This window comes from Erithacus rubecula (genome assembly GCF_903797595.1).
Source record: "Erithacus rubecula genome assembly, chromosome: 11".
Lineage (NCBI taxonomy): Eukaryota > Metazoa > Chordata > Aves > Passeriformes > Muscicapidae > Erithacus > Erithacus rubecula.
The window spans coordinates 754,026-771,707 of NC_136663.1; the positions used below are offsets into that span (position 1 = coordinate 754,026).

General features: G+C 49.3%; 1 protein-coding gene across 2 annotated transcripts in view; it reads left to right on the forward strand.

Annotated features, from left to right (window-relative positions):
- The first annotated feature begins 6,509 nt into the window (after positions 1-6,509).
- MME (membrane metalloendopeptidase) overlaps positions 6,510-17,682 on the forward strand; it is a 30,187-nt gene continuing 19,014 nt past the window's right edge. Inside the window, exons 1-4 of one of the 2 annotated variants that reach the window (XM_079314746.1) lie at positions 6,510-6,533; positions 11,832-12,001; positions 13,761-13,796; positions 16,740-16,901. In XM_079314746.1, coding sequence (XP_079170872.1) covers positions 11,842-12,001; positions 13,761-13,796; positions 16,740-16,901 — 358 coding nt within the window. In that variant the 5' untranslated portion in view covers positions 6,510-6,533; positions 11,832-11,841. Of the gene's footprint in view, positions 6,534-8,160; positions 8,396-11,831; positions 12,002-13,760; positions 13,797-16,739; positions 16,902-17,682 lie in introns of those variants that run through there. The other variant, XM_079314747.1, reaches the window with a different exon arrangement.

Genomic DNA, 17,682 nt, shown 5'->3' on the forward strand with positions numbered 1-17,682 from the left:
CAGTGCAGGTACCCAGGGAAACACAGCTCTGGGAGCTCAGGTGAGTGGGAGGAGCTGGAGGCACAGGTGTGGGAATTCTGCTCAGCACAGATGTGGAAATCTCTCCTCACTCTCACACCTGGAGCTCAGGGGAGCTGGAGGCACAGGTGTGGAAATCCCTCCTCACTCTCACACCTGGAGCTCAGGGGAGCTGGAGGCACAGGTGTGGAAATTCCTGCTCAGCACAGATGTGGAAATCCCTCCTGTCTCTCACACTGGGAGCTCAGGTGAGCTGGAGGCACAGGTGTGGGAATCCTGCTCACACAGATGTGGGAATCCTGCTCACACAGATGTGGAAATTCTGCCCAGCACAGATGTGAAATCCCTCCTGTCTGTCACACCTGGAGCTCAGGTGAGCTGGAGGCACAGGTGTGGAAATCCGTCCTCACTCTCACACCTGGAGCTCAGGTGAGCTGGAGGCACAGGTGTGGGAATCCTGCTCACACAGGTGTGGGAATCCTGCTCACACAGGTGTGGGGATCCTGCTCACACAGGTGTGGGAATCCCTCCTGTCCCTCAGCTCACCCCGGGGCTCGGGGGCACCGCCCTGCCCTGCGGGAAAAGTGGATTTTACCCTGCTGGGGAGCAGCAGAGCCCGGGCAGGCAGCGCCCAGCTGGAGCAGGAGGGTGCCTGCAGCAGTGAGTGCCAGCAGCAGCATTAATAGCAGAAATTATTAATTTTATAGCCATTGTTTTGCCACCTTCCTTCACCCAAATCAAGAACAGTGGTGACAGGAATAATTCTTTAAAGCATTAGGAAAATAAGGAAGATAGTTCTACTAATTCTGAGCATTTCTGAATTTCAGAGGAAGTATTGCTGAACTGAAGGTCAAACTATATTACAGTAGTCTAAGACAAGAAAAACTTAAAAGTCTATGAAAACATGTGGAAATGACATCAATGCATGACTGTATTTCATAAGAATCCTCACAGAATAAATACTATTTCCAGTCCTCAGAAATGAAGAGTGCATGTCACTACTTTCACACAAAGAAATTTAACCAAGTGTATTTCCTAGACTTTCACACATGGTAGGTGCTGTTACCCCCTGGAACAATCACCATCAGGGTCTGCCCTGGGCAGCAGCAGGTGCCCATCAGGGAGGGGCACAGAGTGAGCAGCTGGGCAGTTTCTGCCCTGGGGCTGATTGCAGAGCATCCCTGGGCTGTCCCTGCAGAGAGCCCTCCCAGAGCTGCCCCAGCTGCTGCACAGCTGGACTGCATCCCTGCCAGCTGTGCTCACAGTCGGTGCCACCTGCTCTGAATTCTTCAGCCCCTGATCTCTGCAGCCCCTGGCCTTTGCAAAAGCTCGTTCACTCCACAAAGAGCAAGGGGCACTTTGTGCTTGGTGCTCAAACTGACAATTTGTTTTCCAGAATCTCTTCAGATGGATAGTTGTGATTGCATTTTGAGAGCTCACAGTGTGACACGTTGGGCTGTGGGTTCCTGCTGCTGCTGTCACTCACAGACTGTCACAGGGCAGGGCTGTGAAGCCAGTGTCATGCCAGGGACATTGATGGCATTCCTCTGCCCACAGGTGACAGAGCTACTCTGAGGCTGTGTAAGAGCAGCAATAAAAGTTCACTGGAGCTCTTGATACACACTAAACCCACCCTACTAAGCCCAAGGAAAGCTCCAGTATTTGTCTTTTATCCCACTCCTCCCAAGCTCAGCATTTTTAGAAGCACATGTTTGTGTGCTCAGGATACCATCAGTGGAGTTATGCTGTAATAGCTACAGAAATTTACAGCTGAATTTATACAATTTAAACAAGACTTAAACTCACTGTAACTTCAAAACTTTTCAATTTGACATGAGCAAGTGCCCTTGGATTGCTGCAGTCAGGAGATTTGGGTATGGACCAAACCACTCTGAGAGATCCTGATACATGCTACACTTAGAAAAAAATCTGAATTGGAGTTTAGAGCCCCATTTCACAACCCAAACCCATTGCTGGTACAAAACCAGACTTGGATAGGTCAAATTTCAAGAAAGTTCCACAATCCCTTTGCTGCACAGGTAAGCAGAGTAGTTTTTATCACATGGTCTTTTTTCAAGGTAATTATTGAACAGAGAGAAGAAAGTTAATTATGGTTTGGGTTTCTTTAACCTGGAAGAAAAACCAGCAATTTTGTGTTACTAGGAGAAAACTGCCCAGTTGTTTTGTGCCTTTTCTTACCCTCCACCCTGCCCAAGCACCAAGACATGGGGCAGGGGGGGAGGTATTTTTAGGTTAGATGTAATTTTCCCTTCCTCTCTGGAAAGTAAACAACAACAGAAGTTTGTGCTTGTCTCAGTTACGAGTAAAAAATAAACCAGGACTTCCTAATAAAATCACCTGGCATTTAACAGACACTGAGCTCCCAAAACACAGAAAATGTGATGCCACAGAACCTTATAAATGACAGACAGGTAGGATGAAGGAAAGCAAATAGTTCATAATTTTTTTAAACACAGTTACAAATTCCAAGATCAGAAAGCAGCAGTAGTCACATATACCTACAGTGCAATGCATACACAGACCTGGCTAATGAGTGTTTTAATATTAATGTCTTATTAAATATGTAAATATTAATTTTAGAGAAAACACACATCCTATGCTCTAAGTCAGGCATGTGTTACCAAGACAATGTTGAACACCTGTTTCTGAATTTCAAATTGTAAAATCTTTGAAACTTCTCCTTGCTCTTTACAAGATAAGTAGTTTTCTACTTCTCATCCCTCAGTTCTGTGTGTATTTCGAGACATCCTAGCTCCCTGCCAAAACCAGTGGTGTCTTTAAAACTTCTTAAGGAATGTAATAGGTCTGGAAACTCTTAGCAGGCTACTAAATCCCCCTGTAAATCCTGGCAAGCTCCCAGGCTGCCCATTCTCACAGGGATACATGGCCTAATTACAAACCCATTAAACACCATGAGCTCAAGGCTCTGCTTTAGCCTGTTTGATGCTCCTCACAGTAAAAGCTTCAGTGACAGAGACAGGCAAAAGCAGAGCCAAGGAGAGGCAGAGCAGGACAGAGCAGGCAAGATGAAATGATGAGGTGAGTGAGCAGCAGTGGGAAAAGACTAAACAAGGAGGGAAACAACCCTCTGAAAGGGAAGAGATCAGTGCTGGCAGGGCTGGGCTGGGCTGGCAGTGCCAGGGCACCCTGTGGCACTGGGAATGGGACAGCTCTGCAAGGATCCCTGCACTGCCCCAGGCAGGGCAGCACAGCTCCTCACTGAGACACACATTGGCTCTCCAGTTTTCACATTCACACTTACAGCACATCTGCCCTTTCGTATTCTAAGGGAGAAAATCTAATGTAAATCATTGGGAAAACCTCTGGGTTTTCTCTCCCAGATCTGCTGCTCAGTGTGACCAAGGATGGCTTGGATCAGAACAACTCTCCCAGTGCTCTGACAGTCCAGGCAGCACTCTTCCCTCCCATTTTCCATACTGTACTTGTGCCATTTCAGCCTTGTACTTTGTCACTTGAGATTAAAAAAGACCAGAAAGAGACATTAAATCATGGACTTGATTCAAATGATCTCATGGACAGGGCCATGGAGCCAGCTAATCTGTGACATTGAAACACAACCTATTTTTCTTGCTGACTAGTTGCTTATGTCATTTGGGTGGTGAAAAGAAGCTCATCCAGGGTGCCAGTAGGAAGAAAGAACAGAAAAATGGGACTTACTTGCCACTAGGCCAGGCAAGGTGTCACTACCCACTGCTTTGTCAAGTTGTGGCTGATTGCTTTGCAGTGACCTAGACTTTACTAATGAATATTTTTAATCAGTCATCCTAAATTTAAACATTTATTTCCTCTCTTTTAAATACCTCCCAGCCTTAACAATCTTGCCTGTAACTGCAGCCCCAGCAGGCACAGCCTGTGTGCTGAGTGTGTTCACCAGCCTTGCAGAAACAGCCTGAGACACAGAGAACAGCCCCTGGCTGGGGTAACCTGATCAGGGCTGTGCCAGGCTGGGCATTCTTGCAGCCTGCTGAGAAAACACTGCCCAGGACCTGTCCTTCAAAGAGTTCCTGTGTCCTGCAGTGCTGGGATGAGCTGCAGCCCTGAGCCAGCATGGGCAGCATCCCCAAAGGCTGCAGCCCCCCAGTGCACCCCAGTGTTTGGAGTCCCAGTGCTGGGGCTCTGCTGTGGCTCTCAGGTGCTGCAGAGAGCTGCAAACACAGCAGGGTGTTCACTCCCTGCACTTTGTGTGTCCCCAGCAGTTCCTGCCCCAGTTTTTGCTGGAGTAAAGGCCTCTCTGTGCTTGTGCTCTTTTTTTTTTTTTTTCCCCAAAGCTGTGGTTTTAAAGTGAACCAGAAAAGTGTGACTAAGCCTCAACTGTATTAGCACTGCACAGGAAACCTGTGGTTAATGGATTTCAATTTTCTCCTCTTTTCCTTCTGTGTTTACACCATTATCAGTTTTCACACCATCTGCATATGACACATGCACGTTTACATCCCCTGTTTTCACATGCTTCTTCCACAAAATCACCCACTATTGTCCCAGGAACATTTAACATGTGGCTCCTGGTGCAGCTGCAGAGATTCAGGACCCCAAAGAGCCTGTGAGGCAGAGCTAACTGCAGCAATGTGTGTGGCTCTTAGGCAAGCTCAAAACCAGCCAAAACAAAACAAAAACACACACACACACAAAAAGAAAAGAAAAAAAAAAGAAAGGAAAGGAAAGGAAAAAGAAAAGGCAGCTTTTCAGCCTTTTCAGCCAAGTGTTTTATCAGGCTTGCAAACACCTGCAAATCAGTTGCACTGCAAAGCCTGTCACCTAACAAAGACAAAGCTTTGTAATACAATGCAATTAGACCTGAATAATTTAGGCACTGAAACAAATATTTTGCGACCTAGACTGTTTGCTTTCCTGAAAGAGAAATTACCCAGGCTTGGATTCATTACAAACCTAGTGAGAAACAAAACCAGAACCAAATGAGGAAATAGTCGGTGTGGTAAGACTTTAGGAGCTCATTCTCACAGCCCCTGCACTGAACAGGCAGGGGAAGGAGGGAGGGCAGGAGGTTCCCCATTTTCCTCCTCTGGCAGGGAAGGGATCAGCAGGGTTGAGGCTCAAACTCACACAGGCAGCATCCACACTGTTTGTTCCTTGTGGCTTTGATGATCTGAAAAGTGAGCTTTTCCAAAAGGAAATAAATACAAGTATGTTGTATCTGTAAAATGTTGTTTCACAGTAATGTAAAAGAGTCCCAGTGTCACCTCATTAGGAATGAGGTCTTGCTGAGGACAAACAGGAGAGTATAATATTGAACGGGTCACTAGCTTTTCTTGACTCCATGAGGAATTCCAGCTGAGCTACTGGGATGCAGTTTGTTTTTCTGAAGACTGGACAGTGAATCCATGTTTGTATTTTGTTCTGAACTACTTGTGGGCCCAGATTTTGGAGCAGCTTCCTTCCCTAGCCAGACTTTTAAGAGATACTACTGCTAATCTCAAATTAGCAGTGAGCAGAAATCTTTGTTTTACAAGAGCACATTTAACAACAGTGTGCTCTTCCATATTAACTCCTTTTTTTTTCCATTTTCTGACTCTAAGTGGTATATTGAACGTTATTTGGTTCTATAAACTTGGAGTGTATTTGTTTCAGCTGCTGGCTGCCCTTCAGAAATCCAGAGAAGTCTGTGAGCAGCAGTGCTGGATCCCTCCAAGCTGGTGCCTAAAGGATGGAGCTGCAAACTCCTGCAGGCAGCAAGACCAGAGCTGCACACTGGGCAAGGTGTTAAGGGAAAACTATTTACTCTTATCTCTGAATTCTTTCAACTGTGGAGTGAACTTTCTGTTGTTGGTTTGCCTTTTTGTTTCTTATCTTAGTGAAATCACAGTCCTAGCAGGGAAGGTGAGTAAGAGGGAAGCAAACACAATAGTGTTTAACCGGAATTAACACAGGGTCAGCTGCTCCTCGGCTCGTGGTGGCATTGGGGGTTTGCCCCAGGAATCTCCAGGGCATGTCCATCAGCAGAATGAAGCTAGAGGTCTGGCATCCCTAAAATCAGAGGTTTGGACAATCCCCTCAGACCATCCATCCCCCAGCACTGCCAAGGCCACCAGTGACCATGTCCCCAACTTTTAAATCCCTCCAGGGACTGGGACTCCACCACTGCCCTGGGCAGCTGTGCCAGGGCTGGAAAACCCTTTCTGGGAAGAAATTCTCTCTAATATCCAAACAAAACCTCTCCTGGCAGAACCTGAGGCCATTTCGTATTGTCCTATCACTTGTTATCTGGGAGAAGAAGAGACCCCACCTCACTGCTGTCTGCCACTGCAGACCTCTCTTCTCTGGCTGCCCACAGCAGCATTGATAACATTATTCTCTAGGAGCAGATTGACTTGCTGGCAGTTTTCCCCAGGAAAGGCCCAAACAGGAATCTCGGTGCTTGACTCACAGATCACACCTCTCAGCCTGTGTCACCAGGGTCTGCTCCCTCTTTCCACCACGAGGTTCTGCAGAGTGGAAACTCTCTCACTGCCTGTCAGGTACGTTCGTCCTCTTTGGGCTATTTACACACCGCCAGACGAGTTTCTTCCTTTTCTCTCTCTCTGTGGTGAGTTAGGCATTTCTACTCTGTTTCGTTCACCTACAATTTGTGAAACCAGTCCTTTTTTTTGCCGTTTTAGCTCGGTCTGTTCACACATCACTCTGTGCTCCCCAAGCTTTGTTGCAGTGAAGGCTGTGCAATGGGTTACAAAATCACATGTATTTTTAATCATCCGTTCTTACACTGCCTGGTGAAATTCGCTATTGTTTAAGGCATCAGGTAACGACAGGAGTGACCTGCAGGAGCACATGGCTGGTCCCAGGAATTGGACTGGAACTTTGTAAGAATTACTCCAGGAAAGGGTGAAAGTGAGATATTTATTATAATTTGAATACTGATCCTGGAAAGGACATAACCAGCATTTCCCCCACTCCTCTCTGTAAGAAAATGCAGTATTTTTGTTCTCTAGACACTTTGAATTTTTTTCTTGCCTATTTTTGACACTTCTATGGTTTTTTGGAGAATAAAACCTCCTCCTTCGGAGGTTCATTTTGCAAAAGTGCTTCATTTATGCAGCTAATGCTCATATTCCCGTCTTCATTGCAACTCACTGGGCAGTTCCATAAAGAAGTGGGGATTCAGTTTCCACCTTTGTTGGTAGGAGGAAGTTATCCCTCTCAAGCCGCAGACATTTTAGTGTGTGGAGCGGGTAATAAAAGATTTCAGAAATTCCTGCCATGTCTGCCTCCGAGGTAATAAAGCTCTAAAGGAACGCAGCAGAAAGCAGTGTGGTTTGAGTGAGGAATGACTGCAACTCTACTGCTGCTATTGATGCTTGTCAGTCTCTTAGTAAAAATGAAACTTAATTAAAATGAAACTTCGTAAGAATGAAACAAGTATCTTTTGCTACTTGGCTGGGAAATTTTTTGACCGAGCTCAGAGCTACCTCTCCGTGCAAGAAGTCTCAGCTATCTCCTCCCGAGGAGAAATCGCTGGGTGACTGGGGATGTAAGATCTTGCGGAGCGTCTGTGACTGCGTTAATTTGACAAAGGCGATGAGTGTGCATGAAGCAGGCACGGAGCCGCAGACATGCAGCCGCTAACCTTCCTTCCCCGCGCATCCTGCCCCTGCTGCTCCCGCATCGCCCCGAGCCACAAGCAGCGGGCTCGGGGGATGGGCAGGGGTGCGGGGTGCGGGGTGCAGGGTGCGGGGTGCAGTGTGCAGTGTGCGGGGTGCAGGGTGCGGGGTGCGGGGTGAGGGATGCAGGGATGCAGTGTGCAGTGTGCAGGGTGCAGTGTGCGGGGTGTGGGGTGCCGGGTGCCGGGTCCGCTCCATCGGGCACGGCGCTCGCTCCCCGCCCCGCCCGGCCCCGCCGCTGCCCGGAGCCGGGGGAGGTTTGGCGAGGTGCACGGGGCGGGGGGGGGGGGGGGGGGCTAGTTTGTTTGTTTCCTGCCCCATCCCATTTTTATGATCACGAAGAGGAAGAAGCCTTCAGGTCAGCCGGAGAACTGCTCGTCCGGCGGACAAGGGCGGCTTTGATCGGCGGCGGGCGCGGGCAGCGGCAGCGCCCCGGGCTCCGATGTCCCGGCCGTGCGGGCGCCCCGCGGCCCCGCCGCCGCCCCGCCGGGGGCTGCCCGGCACGGCCCCGCCAGCCTGAGCCCAGCCCCAGCCCCAGCCCCAGCCCCGGCCCCGGCCCCGGCCCCGGCCCCGGCCCCGGCCCCGGCCGGCGCCGCCTCCCCCCGGGCCCCGCGGGCGCGGACCCGCCGGCTCGGGGCGCCGCCGCCGCCGCCGCCTCCGCCCGGCGCCGCCCGGGGATGTGCGAGGCGGCCCCGCGGCCGGAGCCCTGCGAGCAGCAGCGGGTGAGTGCGGGACGGGGCTGCGGGAGCGGGGCGGGACGGACGGGGCTCCGCACGCCGGGAGCTGCCAGCCGGGAGCGCTGGGGCTGCGACCGGCGCACCCCCGGGGCCGGGGACCGACCGGGCGGCGGCAGAGCCCAGCGCCCTCCCCGCCCAGGGCGGCCCGGCCCGGCCCAAGGCGCCTCCCCGGGGGCCGGAGCCGCGCTCGGAGGGCTCCGGGGAATGTGCCCGGCTCCGGGGAATGTGCCCGGCCCCGGGGAATGTGCCCGGCTCCGGGGAATGTGCCCGGCTCCGGGGATGTGCCCGGCTCCGGGGAACGTGTCCAGCCCGGGGTCTCTGTCGGGCTCCCGGGGATGTGCCCGGCTCCAGGGGATGTGCCGGGTTTAGATGTTCCTGACTCGGGGGATGTACCGGGCTCTGGGGCTGTGCCCGGTTCCAAGGGGATGTTTCTGACTCCGGGAATGTGCCGGGCTCTGGGGATGTGCCGGGTTCAAAGGGATGTGTCGCGTTCAGGGAATGTGCCCGGCTCCGGGGCTGTGCCCGGCTCCAGGGGATGTGCCCGGCTCCGGGGATGTGCCCGGCTCCAGGGGTTGTGCCCGGCTCCAGGGGTTGTGCCCGGCTCCAGGGGTTGTGCCCGGCTCCGGGGGTTGTGCCCGGCTCCAGGGGTTGTGCCCGGCTCCGGGGCTGTGCCCGGCTCCGGGAATGTGCCCGGAATGTGCCCGGCTCCGGGGATGTGCCCGGCTCCGGGGCTGTGCCCGGCTCCAGGGGCTGTGCCCGGCTCCAGGGGATGTGCCCGGAATGTGCCCGGCTCCGGGGCTGTGCCCGGCTCCGGGGCTGTGCCCGGCTCCAGGGGTTGTGCCCGGCTCCAGGGGATGTGCCCGGCTCCGGGAATGTGCCCGGAATGTGCCCGGCTCCGGGGATGTGCAGCCCCCGCAGGCTGCCCGGCGCTGCCCGGAGCTGCCAGGCCGGCACGGGACAGGCGGCACAAGTTAGTTAAGGAAAAAATGGTAAAGTATTCCCGTGACGTGCTACATTTTCTGTGGAAGCGACGCTTGGAACCAAGTACAAACCGATTTTAACAAACCCATCCCAAAACCAAAAGCCGATGCATTCATTAAGTCCCTGTGCCATCTAGATCGGGATCAGGCTAAGCATCTTCATCTCTCTGCGATGTCTGAACTTCATCAGGCAGAGCAAGGGGATCACATAAGCACCAGGAGGAGTGTAAGAAAACCACAATACCGAGACTTATATCTGCTTAAATAATCCCTACAGTTTCGCTGTGCTTGCAGTAGCACATAAAGCAGCTTCTACCTAGTGGTCGTAAATGCAGATGGGCTCAAGTCTCTGAATAACTAGAAGTAAAAATTAGTCAGATGCCTTTAGACACGAGGAGCCCTCCTGCAGGAACAGAAAGATTAGCTCGCTTGGAAGAACTTAGATGACTGCAAAGAACATATTTGCACATGAAAGGTGCAGTGTTTCCTGCTGCTCTACGGAACTGTGTTTTCAGTGCTCAGAGTCACCACCAGAGTCAGGAGATAAGCATCATTGCTTCAATGAGCCTCCAAGTACTCAGAGGATTCTGGACACTCGGCAGTATTTAGTCCATATAAATAACGTTTTTTTGCTGCTTAATATGACTGGGATTGAGAAGAGGATAATGGTTAATTTGCTTTTTTATTACCAATAATGCCGGGCAGATTTCTCACTCCTTTGCACATTTCAGTCCTGTGCCTCAGGACTGGCTCACTGACCAAATATCCTGTTCTGCAGAGAAAAACAGCAGCTCATGAGGCACGTGAAAGGAGTTGTGATGCAACTACTGTAGGTACAGAAAACAGAGGCTGGGCAGAGCTCGGGATTCCAGCCTCCTGAGCCATGGAAGAGCTGCATTTCTGGCACTTCCACTCACCTACAGCTTGATGTGCAGGACTGGTGACTGAAGGGCAGATGGGACATGCAGAAATAGTGTCCTCTTGTTTATGCAGAGGAACAGTGTGAGAATGTCCAGGGCGCCACCGAGACAGGTGCTGGCAAACCCTTGGAACACAAAAACTCTCTTTACTTATGTCTGTAGTGCTGGGTTATTGGACATCTTTAGTTCATCATTAAACATACACTTTAGGGACATGTTTGTGCAGCCACATTCTAGGGGAGGTGGACATCAGAGAATGGAAGAGTTATTGGAAACTAATGAGAATCAGGCAGAAAAGGTTCAGTAGAAGAAGATCTGAAGGAGATCTGAGAGACTGCAGCAGTTTGAGGAGAGTTTGAGTTGGGATGAGCACAAGTCAGTGCTACAGCTAAGCCAGTTTAAAATCATGGAGTGCCAATTCCTAGACCTGACTGGATGCAGAGCCAAAGAAGGGTCCCCAACTGACTTACAGGGAGAGGGAGAGAGTGTAAGGAGGGCTGACCTTTGTGTGGGGGGTCTCCTGAATGTAGTGTCCCATCATTTATCCAGTGACATTCTTGTATTCTTTCCCATTGAATGGAGAGGGTGTGTACTGCCTGTAAAGATGTAAAGAGCCCCAGGAAATGCCGGCAGGGATTTTCATTGTGAAATACTGAGAGACACATTGCGGTGTGAGGAGGGTTTGGAATCTGAGTTGCTGGAGGGAAGTCTCACCCGGGATAAGTAGGAGCAGGTGAAGGGGAGCACAGAGCTGCCACCAGCAGGGCAAAGGTGGCCCAGGTACCTGTGAGGAGCAGCAGAAAGAGGATCCCAGAGCTCTGCAGGGCTGCAGAGTGAGTGTGAGCTGCTGCCAGCAGTGTTGCGTGACTCCTGCTCCCAGTGCTCTAACCTCCACAGACAGGCTGCTCCCAGCTCTTTAAAAATTGCTGTGAAGACTCACTGTCTTCAGTGGGAGTTTGACAGGCTCCCAGCAGAGCCTGATTTTTTTTTTTCTATTTTTAGAGCCAGCTGTAAAGCTGTAGTCAAGAACTGCTTACATAATATTTTAGAAATGACAGCGAAGCACAATGGCATATTTTGACCTTTGCCATTAGATAAGTAATTGGCAGGTTAAGTTAATTTTTATTCAAGCAAAGAGACTTGCTTTTTACTGCTTGTGAACTCCTGTACCTTCACACAAGATTAAACCTCACGGGTACATTTTAAAAATAGGTTTTGGGTTGCTGGCCTTCCTTTTCTGAGTAGGGTGAAGGAAACTCCTCCACGTGAAGGATCTCCACTCTTCTGCTCTCCATCCATGACACAAAGTGCATGGTATGTGTGTGTGTGTGTGTGTGTGTGTGTGTGTGTGCATGGCCTGGCAGGGGCAGGATCCTTCATGCCCTCACTGACAGCCCAGGAATATTACAAATAATTGGAGAACTCACCTAGAACACACCTTTGCTCCTGTGCAGTTGAGGAGCTCGTCTCAAGCTGTGGCTCGGGGTGAGTGCTCAGTGAATATTCCCTTTTCCCTTCCAGACCCTGGGTTATGGGCAAGTCAGAAAGCCAGATGGATATAACTGAAATGAATACTCCAAAACCAAAGAAGAAACTGGGATGGAGTGGCCTGGAAGTGGGGCTGGCTGTGGTGGTGGTGCTGCTGACCATCGTGGCCATCACCATGATTGCCCTGTACGCCACGTACGATGGTGAGCAGGGGATGGGGTGAATAGGGGATGGGAGAGCAGGGGATGGGGTGAATAGGGGATGGGAGAGCAGGGGATGGGAGAGCAGGGGATGGGGTGAATAGGGGATGGGGTGAGCAGGGGATGGGAGAGCAGGGGATGGGGAGGGCTGGGGTGCTGGCTGAGGGGTTTGGGGTGTTGGCTGAAGGGTTTAGGGTGCTGGTAAAGGGTTTAGGGTGGTGGTGAAGGGTTTAGGGTGCTGGTGAATGGTTTAGGGTGGTAGTGAAGGGTTTAGGGTGCTGGGGAAGGGTTTAGGGTGCTGGTGAATGGTTTAGGGTATTTGCTGAATGGTTTAGGGTGGTGGTGAAGGGTGTAGGGTGGTGGTGAAGGGTTTAGGGTGGTGGTGAAGGGTTTAGGGTGGTGGTGAAGGGTTTGGGGTGCTGGTGAAGGGTTTAGGGTGCTGGTGAATGGTTTAGGGTGTTTGCTGAATGGTTTAGGGTGCTGGTAAAGGGTTTAGGGTGGTGGTGAAGGGTTTAGGGTGGTGGTGAAGGGTTTAGGGTGCTAGTGAAGGGTTTAGGGTGTTTGCTGAAGGGTTTAGGGTGCTGGTGAAGGGTTTGGGGTGTTTGCTGAAGGGTTTAGGGTGGTGGTGAAGGGTTTGGGTGCTGACTGAGGGGTTTGGAGTGCTGACTGAGGGGTTTGGGGTGCTGGCTGAAATGTAAAGATGCATCCACACACCTTGTTGCTGGAAAAGCTCACAAACTGTGCCTTTCCAACTGGGACTTGGTAAATTCATTTGTTCACGAGAAGTTGTGGTAAACACAAACCATCTGCTTGCTCTGACTTAGGAACACTTCTGTTTGTAATTAATGCTTCAGTAAGCAAAAATCCCAACAAATTACAACATGGCTGAAGAAAAGCAAACTCCAGGGCTTGCTTTGTGTTCCTGTAGATGTATGAAAATCCTGTTTTTTCCTTTTTCAGGCTGTGCAGCAAGGACTCTCAGTGAGTGTAGTCATCCTGAGAGGTTTTGTGCTACAGCAGCCAGAGCAAAATAATTTAATCCAGGGGGAAGTACCCTGATAATTTTTGGAAAATATAGTACAGAGAAGCTAAAATTTCCATCTAGGGTCAAACTAGAATTTTTTCATTATATTGGGAATGAAGTGCTTTGTTTAATTTTGAAGTACTTAGTAGTTTTGTTTAGGCTTTTTATTGAAGTGTAGTTCTTTGAAGGCTTTCTATTGAAGTGTAGTTATGGGATGGAAAAATGCCATTATGGGGAAAAAAAAAGTTTTATTTCCAAAGTCTCAAAAGGAAATATGCTCATGTTCCTGGATCCTGTATTTTGTTCAGCAGTCTTAAGAGTGAATGTCTCAGAATTTTCATATAATTCCTTGAAAATCCTTTTGTCATTGTAAAGTATTGCTAAATTCAAACTGGCTTTGCAATTCTCTCCAGTCCTCCAGCTATTTTTTTTCTAAATTGCTTCTTTGTTATAAAAATAGTGTTTTGCCCACCTCCAGTTGAGAGGACATTTTCCTCTGATGACTACAAAAATTGCACATGATGAGTGACTAGCACTGAATGACCCTAAAGGGTTGAAGATGATGATTATTTTTAGAGCCTGAGCCTATAAATATTCCCTTCCTGAGTGTAAGGTGTCCATTCACATTATCTTACTGTACAATGCAATTAAATTGACTGCCAGTGGAAATATTTACAGTAGATTTTATGATATTGACACTGAGTACAGAATTAAGAATATGATTGCATTCTCTTTTAGATGGGGTTTGCAAGACACCAGACTGTATCAAATCAGGTAAGAATGAAAATGCCTGTTTTAAACTAACTGACAAAATTACTAATTGGACAAAATTCCTACAAGTGTGGCACGTGGGAGTGTGGGTCTGTTACCCCACATGATTTTCTTAGCATAGTTCTGCAAAAGTAAACTCTGGTGCTGTGATATTGTCCATGTTATATCCCCCATGTCCAAAAGATTCTGGATTTCCAGTCTGACAAGTTGCTCCATCCTTCAGTAACACATGGAGCTGTTAAAGCTGTTAAAGCAGGAGAAATTTGGGGAGATGAGGCACAATGCAGCAAGAAGTGCTGAAATCAATTAATCAGAACAATTTTGCTCTTTTATGCTTCTGTTAAATGCTTTAACAGCATTTAACCACTGCAAAGGGATAAAGTGAAGATACAGATTTGGTTGTTCATTTGAGAGAAGAGCTGCCAATAAACGACCAGAAAAATAGTTAAATAAGTAATGAACAAATAAAGAAAAAATGTGATTTTACCCAGGATAAAATAGCAGTAGGTGCATGGCACTGTCACCTTGGATCTGTGAGAGCCCTGCAGTGCACACAGGGAGACAGAATTCAATTTGTGCTTTGGAGCATTTTTGGAGAAGCTGACACACTCTATAACCCCCCTGAGCTCAGCCTGCTGGAACAGGGGATTTTGATCTCTGTTTCATACCTAGGTAAGCACATTGTTTTGCTCCTGGATCCTCCCCAGGTCACTGATTGCTTTGCCAGCTTATGTTACTTTATTTGTAAGCTATTAAAGCAACAACTGATAATCAGGAGTATGACAATAAAATTAATCATTACAAGTAATTGATATGCAGCTCCACATTCTTGATGGCAGGTAGGAACTGAGTAAACAAGTGACAGTAGGAACAAAGCCAAACACTGGTTTGTCACAGCAACTCTGAGCACTAATGAAGAGTACACTCTGTATTATCTGTATTTGTACAGGTATAAATTCACCTGGATTAGAGATAAAATAAAACATTCATAACATAATCATATTCCCTTGGTTATAATATATCCGTGGTATCAGCCCAAATAATGAATGGTTATTATATATCTTGGTTATTATTGTATCTTGGGGCTCAAATAACACTCTTGAGGACAATATTCTGCATGGTCATACTTAATTTATGTACTTCACATGCAGCCCTAACTGCAAGACCCAGAGCAGAGCTCTTGCTGGTACTTTTGCAGCATTTAAGTTCTGATAAAAGCTGACAGCTGCTTTTGGCTGGGCTGGACCTTGGAGCAGAGTCATGAGAGATGATGATTTCTGTGTGGCACAGAGCATTGCCCAGCTGCTGACTCCAGCTGCACAGCTCAGACCAGGTTTGATATGACTCTCTTAACGATTCCTCAGACTGAAGCAAGTCGTGGATTTCTCCTGGCTCTTGTGAGGTTTTTCCCAAAGTGGCATCAGTGGACAAGGGTCATTCTCTGCTGGTGTCAGATGTTCCTGTGGCACTGTCAGTGTCTGGCAGGGCTGTGCATGACCCAGCTGGGTGTCCACTCCTGGCTGGGAGTGTCTGTGCTGCTGGCCTGACACGTGCCAGGCTCATCCCAGGGACAGTGATGCCTCTTTGACACCAAACAGATGAACAGGAATAAACTGCAGCATTCAAAACTCCCCTTCCCCTAGCTGAAGCAGCAAAAATGACAGAAACCAGCACAGTGCAGCAAGTGTCACACTGTGTAAAATCCCGACTGAATTTCCAGTCTCTGGCTGTTGGCATGAACCTGTGTCCCTTCAAATAGAAGTCACCCTGAAGCCACTGACTTCACAAGGAAAACCATCAGCCTGGTGCCTTTGCATCTATTTCCACGGTGGGTTTTATGCTGCTGAAGCAGTCTGAGGTTGAAAATGCACCTGTCTGTGGCTATTTCCATCTTGCAGGCACTGGAACATTGTAAAGCCATCAGATGTTGGCCTAGAATGTAACACTCCTAAACAGAAAAACTGGGGCAGGCAAATCTACACAAACACCACAGACTATCTCTCAATTTCCACCAGCACAAGAGATATGGAAAGTATTGAAAGAACTGGAAAAGTAACTATAAATATTTGACTTGCCCATGTGGAGGAATGAACACATGAAATCACAAGCCTCATAATTTACTAAAAATAATGTCGGAAAAATGGGAAGAATATTCAGTATCCTGGGAAATTCAGAGGTATCCTTAGCTCCTGCCTGACTCCTAAGATCTCTCCTTTCTGTGAGAGGCTCTGTTTGGCACACTGGTGCTAGGAGCAGCCTGGGTGGAATAGGAACAGGTGTAGGGAAAAGCCCAGAGGGTTTATGCACAGCAGCTGGGAAGCAATCACCAAGAAACTGGATTTCACTGAGATCCCTGTCACAACTGCTCAGTGACTGGCCAGTCTTGGACAAGCCACTCAGAGGGTCCAAGGATAGCAAGAGGCAGTATCAGCTCTAGAGTAAAATGTGGAGCAGGTCTAAAAATTAGTGTAGCTTCCAGAAGGCATTAATGGAAAAACCTTTCCTGACAAGAGCTGAAATAGTCCAACAAAGTCAGTATTTTATTGAAATAGCCAGGATTCAGTTAAGGCTAAATCATACTTAATTACCAAAACTACATTACAGTAGTCTTGGTCTGTGTCTTGTGTTTTTAATGTCCCTTTTCAGCATGTTTCAGTACAAAGAAAGGTAAGTGAAGGGTAAATGAAACATCCTAGATTTATTTAGGAGTGACCACTGACAGGGAGAAGGCACATCTGTCAGTTTAGCACCAGTAAACACAACCAACTGGAAAGCACAGAAGTGTGGTCAGCAATGGAACAGCAACTCCTCGTTCACCGAGGAGAACTTTGTTTGGTCTAGAACATTGAAGAAGCTGGAGCCCATTCTAAACTAAAGCTGTTTATGAGCTCCCTGCTGAGAGAGGAGCAGTGTGCTGGTGAGTTGGTGAGTGTCTGTGCCCCACAGCTGCACGGATCCTGGAGAACATGGACCCCAGTGCCCAGCCCTGCCAGGACTTCTACCAGTTTGCCTGCGGGGGGTGGCTCAGGAGGAACGTCATCCCCGAGACCAGCTCCCGTTACAGCAACTTTGACATTCTCAGAGACCAGCTGGAAGTGGTTCTGAAAGGTCAGTGGAGTTTGGGTGCTAAGTAAAGGTTCTTCTTTGCCTTGTTGTCCTGAGAAGTTGTGGTTTTCTAGCAAAGCTGGCAGCACTAGCAGGTATCTCAGGGTTTTGAAGCCTGTCCCGAGCTGTGTGCTTGCAGAGGGCTCTGGGGGTGTGCTGCAGTGCCTGCCCCTGGGGCAGGGCTGGCAGAGGAGGAGGAGGAGGAGAGGAAGGTCTGTCTGTGCCCACAGCAGCTGCTCTCTGCCAGCTCATGTGCTGCCTGGCTGTGTTCCACCAGAAAGCCCAAACAGCAAGCAAACCATTTTTCTCTCTGTCACATCAACAGTATCCAATTGCTCACCATCCCTTTTTCCAGGTGATAATAACAGAGTCCAAGATGTCAGTCTGTACTCATGTAACACTCTCCAGCCCACTCTCTCCAGGCCAAATAACCTTTTTTTCTAACTTTGCCTATCTCCTGGGTTTACACAATGGCATGGTTGCTTAGACCTGTCCCTGAGGAGTGAGAGCCATTGTCCTTCACACAGGGGGACCTACAGAGCATCTCTGCCCTGGGTTCCACAGACTGGCCAGGCTGCAGCCATTCCCCTGTGCAGGGATTTCCCCTCAGCTGCTGGCAGGCAAAGCCTCCCTGGAGCTGGGCATGGAGCTGCCCCGCCCTGCCCTGCCCTGCCCCGCCCTGCCCCGCCCAGCCCTGCCCCGCCCTGCCCCACCCCGCCCTGCCCTGCCCTGCCCCGCCCTGCCCTGCCCCGTCCTGCCCCGCCCCACCCCGCCCTGCCCTGCC